Source organism: Thunnus maccoyii, chromosome 18 (genome assembly GCF_910596095.1).
Source record: "Thunnus maccoyii chromosome 18, fThuMac1.1, whole genome shotgun sequence".
NCBI lineage: Eukaryota > Metazoa > Chordata > Actinopteri > Scombriformes > Scombridae > Thunnus > Thunnus maccoyii.
Genome location: NC_056550.1, coordinates 27,796,699 through 27,804,020, shown reverse-complemented (window position 1 = coordinate 27,804,020; position 7,322 = coordinate 27,796,699). Strand labels below are relative to the sequence as shown.

The following is a 7,322-nucleotide window of genomic DNA, read 5'->3' as shown; positions in this document are numbered from 1 at the left end:
AGTTCTTGTACGTTGACCTCACATTCCCACTATAGTTCCTGGATTTAACGTTTTGATCTTGGAGATTTTTTGGCACATTTAATCAACACAACGTTATGTAATATTTTTTTCACATCGCAGGATGAAAGTGCATCGTTAACCTGCAGAAATTATTAATTTGAGGGTCTGAAATGTGAAACTAGGACCCAGCAACTAAATATTTTCAAAACCGATTAATATTTTTAATCAGAAAATCATGAAAAATGAGTTTTCCAGAGTCCAAGTTGATGTTTTCTAAGGTGTTATTTTGTTTAACCAACAGTCCAAAATGCAAATATATTCAGTTTACGATGATATAAAACAAAGAAAAGCAGAAAATCATCACATTGAAGAAACTAAAACCAGAAAATGTTTAATTTGAGGCACAAATTGACTAATTTAGGGAACAATTTATCACAGCTTCTCCCCTCTGGACTTTCTTCTTTTCTTTCTTTTTGTTTCTGTTGTTGTGTTTAGTAGAGGTCCTTCCAGGTTAGGAACAGTTTTTAAACTCGATGGCCTGTGTTCGGTCCTTCCCTCCCCGGCGCTCCGCTCAGAGAAGAGCTGATGAGTGCGTTTAGAGCTCTCGTCTGTTCCGTTTTTTGCCAATAGACGTTGAAGTGGAGTCTGTGTGGAGCAGACAGACAGACGGCTGGTCATCTATAGAGATTAGACTCGTTTTCTTATATGAAAAGAAACTTGATGTGTTTATTATTATTATTATAAATATGAAACTAATGTTTTAAACTGATGTTTTGTCTTCGTTTTAGCAAAAAGTTTTGTTTGTTTTTTGACTTGTGTTCCCAACAAATACTTGAATTTCTTAAAAAAAAAATGTTTAGAGTTAAAGTAGTGAATGATAAATAAATAAATGGACACTGGATAATATTCATCATCACTCAGTTCTTTTCTTACCTGTTTTACTTGAAAATTCACATTTTTTTGCTGCTTGAACATTTAGATTTTAAACTTTATTTGCAGCTGATTTGTGTCACTCAAAGTAGTTGAACAATTAACAAAAATACAAGTTTTAATCAATTTATCAATTGATAAATCTGTAATCCAGTAATAAAACTTAAGAAATGTAGAAATTAATGGATAAAATATGCAACTTTATGATTATAAAAGGATTTAAAAACAAATTTGTAGTTGAAAAAAGTGACTGAATTGTTGAAAATACATTTTAATATTATAATGAAGTGATTTGATGATACAACCCTTCATCGTATTTGCTTTCTTTTAGTAATTTGCTTTACGAGTCTGTAATTTTCTGTTAATTATATGGAAAGAACTATGAAATTTGCTTATTACAGATAAAATTTTAGCTTATTTTGAATTACCTCTCCATTTAAACTCAGTCATACATTTTTCTTTCTTTTATTTTTTTATTGTAAATTTTGTTAAATTTACATAAATTTTACATTTTTGCATGTTCAGCTGATGTGCACTGACCCTCTGGGTTATTTGCTCCAATTAAAACCGTCCTGTAATTACTTTTAAACTAAATGCCTTTTAAAGGAACCTTCCTCGAAATTATTAGTAAATTATTAGGAAAACACTGTATATGTCATAAGGTGAGACATTTTCCCTCTAAACTTCTCACATGGTTTCATTTCAATAAATGTTCAAATGATTCAATATTTCACCAAAAATTAAAGATTAGAGAAAAAGTCCAAAAACTGAAAACAGATTTAAACTTGAGTCAGAAAGGATTCAGATTCACTTTTTTCACACTTTATTCCAGTTATTGATTTTTTTTTTTTTTATAAATTTGCAAAAAAAATTCTAAAAACATGTTTTCAGTTTGTCATTATGGGTTATTAAGTGTAGATTGTTGGACAAAAATAGCAATTTTATCAATTTAAAATTAAATCTACTACATAAATTGTGCAAAAAGTGACGTCTGAATACTTTCTGATTTTGACAAATTTCGCCGTTTCTAAACAAACTAACGTGACCAAACTCTTCATGATGAAGGAACACGTCACCCAGTGCAGCGCTGTGACTCGCTGACGTGTTTTTAATAAGATATATCAGGCTTTGATACGCACACGATACTTGTTAGTAGATCAGTTCATTGTTGGTTTGGATCCAAACATGAAGAAAAATATAGAAAATTACCAGAACTTATCTTCTAAGTAGTATTTTAAATGCAGGAGTCTTTTCTATTTTTACTTCATGATCGCTTTGCACAGAGAACAACTATCCAAGAAGAAGAAGATGTTTTCTGAGTAGAGGGGGGGGATTAAAATGAAGGATCTTCCACCTCTGCTGACCACGCCTCCTCTGACAGGTGGCAGCAGGACGCTCCGCCCAGCTGATCCTCCTCTCTGAGCTCCTGGACACCTGTCCTCAGTTAACACTCACATTCACAAAGAGCAAAAACAAACACATCACAAACAAACCCAACAGGAACCAGGAGCCATGTTGGCCCTCCTGGCTGCCGGCTCCGTCTTCTTCCCGGGACTCTTCCTGATGTCCAAACAGGCTCTGAAACACATGATGGGATGGAGGGAAGGAGACGCTGCCACCGTGTCTGCACGGTAAGACTCACACTTACATTTAATGAGAGACTTAACAAAACTGTAATGAAAAAGCCTCATAAAATATCATTATTTAACTTGAAGAGACCTGCTTTTATTCCCAGAATATGCATGTTTGAGCAGGTTTTTATGATGAATAGAAACACAATCTGCATAAACATGATTGTATATGTGTGTATTTATTGTGCATGTAGAGTTTTCTGCACACTCTGCAAACTGATTTCCCTCTGGGGTGATAATAATAATAATAATAAAGTTAATGTGGAATATTACAGCCTGCTGACTCGGGGTCAATTAAACTTTCAGATGAAATGACGACAGATTTTTACTGTTATAATCACAGAAAGATTATTCACTAAAACTTAAAACTAGATTTTTCAATTTTTTGAGATTTTCATTTGAGGTTTGCACCAACTGAGAGAAACTAACACATTTTAAATGTTCCAGTCGTGGACAGTCGTGACACACAATAATACGACATGTAAATAACTTCCAGCGATTGACGTTCATGTTACAGAGAAAAACAAATCACTGCAGCAAACCACAGACATTAATGTCAGTGGTAGGCAAATAGCGGCCCGCGTGCCAAATCCGGCCCTCTTGTAAAAATATTTGGCCTCCGGACGACAGCTGAAGTTTGATTTTCATATCTTACGTCACAAATCCACAGCAGACACCAATTACCACCTCATGTAAATCCCAGTGAAGACAGTGCATGAAAATACATTTTAATGAGTGAATTCTAACACTGTTTTAATTCCACAACTTCAGCCTGTTGGACCAGAACAGATTTATTTTTGACAAATATGTGGAAGTCGAACAGAATTTGTGTGTTGATGCCTTTTCTTTTCTTTTTTTTTTTTTGAAACAACAACAGAACTTTGAATCAACCATCGTGTGTCAATAAAGAAGTTTAGTAAGTTGTAACTTACTAAAGTGAAACATGACATCTGCCCTCAGATACAGTCTGAACAGTTATAACTCTATTTTATTCTTAAATTAATTTAAATAAATAAATAAAACACATAACTGCACCAGTCAAAAGTCTGAACACAGCTTCTCATTCAGGGGTTTTTCTGTAAACCGAAAACATCAAAACTATAAAATAACACACATGGAATCATGTCGTAAACTAAACTAACTGGTTGCTTTGGCAGTTCTGCTCACTGTCAGCGATTTCTGAACCAGCTTCATTAAATAGTTTTCCGACAGTGTTGAAGGAGTTCTCACACATGCTGAGCACTTGTTGGCTGCTTTTCCTTCATCACGAACCATCTTAGCTGGGTTTAGGTCAGGTGACTGTGGAGGTCATGTGATACAGCGCTTCATCACTCTGCTTCCTGGTCAGACCTTAAAGAGCCTGCAGGTGTGTTTGGGTCTCTGTCCTGATGGGATGGCGTGTCGTTGCAGGATGAACTTCCACAGATTTCCGCTGGTCTGATGTCTACTCCTGCTGTTTCTCTACTTCTTACTGGTCTCCTTCAGTTGTAGTTTCTCTGCAGCAGTTCGACCATGAAGGCTGATTCACACAGTCTCCTCTGCTTGAACTCTGGGAAACATTGATCTGAGCTGCTGTAATGTACTTGTCCTCTGCAGCAGAGGAACTCTTGGCCTTCCTGTCCTGATTGGTCCTCATCAGAGCCAGTTTCATCAGAGCGTTCGATGGTTTTTGCGCCAGCGCTTGAAGAAACCTTCAAAGTTCTTGGAATGTTCTGGATTGACTGACCTTCATGTCTTAAATGGTAAATGGACTGTACTTGTATAGCGCCTTTCTAGTCACCACTCAAACCGCTTTTACACTACGAATCACATTCATCCATTCACACACATTCATATGCTGAATGGGTACAGGGGCTACCATGCAAGGTCCCAACCTGCCCATCAGAGGAAACTAACCATTCACACACATTCATACACATACACATTTGGGGTTAAGTATCTTGCCCAAGGACACATTGGCATGTGGACTGGAGTAGCCGGGAATCGAACCGCCAATCTTCCGATTAGTGGACGACCCGCTCTACCTCCTGAGCCGCAGCCGCCCCCCTAAAGTTATGATGTCGTTGTTTCTCTTAGCTGAGCGGTTCTTGTCATAATATGAATTACTGCAGTAGTGGAATAAGGCCACTTTTTTTGTTTACTACATGGTTCCATGTGTGTTATTTTATAGTTTTGATGTCTTCAGTTTTGTTCTACAATGTAGAAACTAGTAAAAATAAAGAAAAACCTTTGAATGAGAAGGTCCAAACGTTCTACTGGTACTGTCAAAAGTACCAGTACAGGCCCATGGTTGAACCTACTTGCTGACCCCTGCTGTATGTAGTTTGACGAAAAACTGTTTTACAAAGAAGAAAAACCAAAATAAAACTATCTATAATGAGCAGGTGTCCAAATACTCACACAGAGCAAAAATGTCAGTTTCACAAAGAGTTTTTCATAAGAAAGTTTGATGTTTCTTTTGTTTGTCTTTTTATTGTTGTGTTGTTTTCATTTGTTTTGTGTTTATTTGTTTGGGACTACCTCGAAAAAAGGTTTATCCTGATATAAAACATCTCACTTTCTCACAAAGTCGTTCTTATGGGAGACGAGGAAACTCAGATTTTTCTTAAATCTCTGATATATCTGACTCAGCACTTAATAATACGTCAGGAAGTGTCTGAAAACCAGAAAACATGGATTCCTCATATCAGCTAAAGACCAACGTTCTGTCTAATTAAACCCAAATTGAATGAATATTGTGTTGTATTGTCAGTGCAAAGTGTTTTAATCTTTACACGACCGACTCTGTAATCAAACAGCTGTATAATTTGACATGTTTGGTGTTGGACAATTTTAAATTTTGTCTTGATGGTGGCGTTAGATTGAAAGTCAGGATCACTTAAGTTATTACAGTTTATCCTGAGGAGAAAATTTCATGTTAATTCATCAAACAGTTTTTAAGATGTTTCAGTCTGGACCACAGTGACATTTCCATCCTTAGAGCCATGCTGTTGGCCGAAAACTATAAAAACAATATTTTTTTATGTCACTAAATATGTCAGAGAGTTTTGTTGACCATCATACTTTCCGTCCCCTCAGTCTGGTGTCGTCGGTCCAGGCTGTCATGGCCTCGTCAGCCGGATGTGTCATCGCCTCGTCTTGCAGGGACGTCATAGAGGACAAGTGAGAACTAAATAACGTCTTCTTACATCTGCTCCTTCTTTTCTAATGTTTCCTGACATCCCTTCTTCTTTCATCCCGTCTCCCTGTTTTTCTTCTCTTTCTCCTTTTGTTTTCTTTTTGGCTTATTGTGACCATTGTTGTCTTCATCTCCAAAACTGCAGCGTTAGAGAAATGTCACTGTTGTAGCTGAAAACAATGGCTTTATTTATCCCGAGGCTTTTAAGAAAGTTGTGAGTCAGAGGCCTTCAAATGATACAAAAGCATAAAAATCAGCAAAACTGGAGAGAGTTCATTTTTTAAATAATAAAATATCTGATCATGTTTGCTGTTCAGGCCTTCAAAATACCTGCAAATAGGTAGATATATAGATCCAGAGCTTCATCCTAACACCCTAAAAGCAGCCAAATTACACATAAAAACAGACAATATAAAGAGACTCTGAGATAAATAAACAACTGAAATCTTTTTCCTGACTTGACACTTAAATCTTTTTGGGATAATACAACTAAAAGTCAAAGTTGGAGAAAAATAACCAATTTTAAGTTAATATCAGTGTTCTTGGTGGCATCTTTTGTAAATTTTTGAGCCCTGAAAACAAGAAATAGTGATGTTCATACGCACTGGTCTGTGTTTAAACCAGACTTCTGTTTGAGTCTGTAATCTAATTAACAATCTGAGCCTCGCAGCAGCAGAGGAGCTATTTCAGTCTCTGTAAGACGGTCGCAGAGATCACTAATCCTGCTCGCTGAGGATGATGGGAAGTGAAATGATGAAGAGTGAATGATGACGGGGGGGGGGGGGGGGGGGGGGGGGTTGTTTGAGTAAATCCCAGGTTTCCTCTGTCAGCTCCTTCATTTCCCAGTCAAAGCAGGGAGGAGTTTATGGTCTGAGCGCCACATTTGTTTATCAAATCACGCCACAGACACAGTGAACAAGCAGCCAGGAACTCTGGGAGCAGTTGTTGTTAATGCTACAGAAAAACTTCATAACTATTAAACCATAATCCAAATGTGTTATTTTAAGGAAAGAAAAAAGCATCAAAAAATACACAAAGATAGACAGTGATGAGATATAAATGAATGCAATAAAAACAGTTCAAATATTACATTCGAGCATTTTGTTGTCTTGTTCATGCATTTATGCTTTCATACAGATTTCAAATATTTTGTTAAGTTTCGGTCAGTGTTAAAATATAATTACTCTACAGTATATTTACTCAATTACTGTAGTTAAGTACAATTTTAGGTACTTGAGTATTTCCATGTGATGCTACTTTCTACATTTCAGAGGGAAATATTGTACTTTCTACTCCACTACATTTATTTGACAGCTTTAGTTACTTTTCAGATGAAGATTTGACACAATGGATAATATAACAAGCTTTTAAAATACAACACATTGTTAAAGATGAAACCAGTGGTTTCCAACCTTTTTGAGCTTTTGACGTCTTACAAAAAGCAGTGTGTAGTCGGGGTCACATTTCACATGTCTATGAGTTGTTAACAGCTCCACCAAATAGTGATTTTTCCCTCTAAACTTCTCACATGCTTTCATTTCAATAAATGTTCAAATGATCCAATATTTCAGCAAAAATCAAAG

The 7,322-nt window shown here is 36.3% G+C and overlaps 1 protein-coding gene across 2 annotated transcripts in view; it reads left to right on the top strand.

Moving 5' to 3' along the window:
* Window positions 1-2,268: 2,268 nt before the first annotated feature.
* The window catches only part of LOC121884521 (ceramide synthase-like), a 13,124-nt gene continuing 8,070 nt past the window's right edge, over window positions 2,269-7,322 (top strand). Inside the window, exons 1-2 of one of the 2 annotated variants that reach the window (XM_042393382.1) lie at window positions 2,269-2,561; window positions 5,640-5,723. In XM_042393382.1, coding sequence (XP_042249316.1) covers window positions 2,443-2,561; window positions 5,640-5,723 — 203 coding nt within the window. In that variant the 5' untranslated portion in view covers window positions 2,269-2,442. Of the gene's footprint in view, window positions 2,562-4,004; window positions 4,304-5,639; window positions 5,724-7,322 lie in introns of those variants that run through there. The other variant, XM_042393383.1, reaches the window with a different exon arrangement.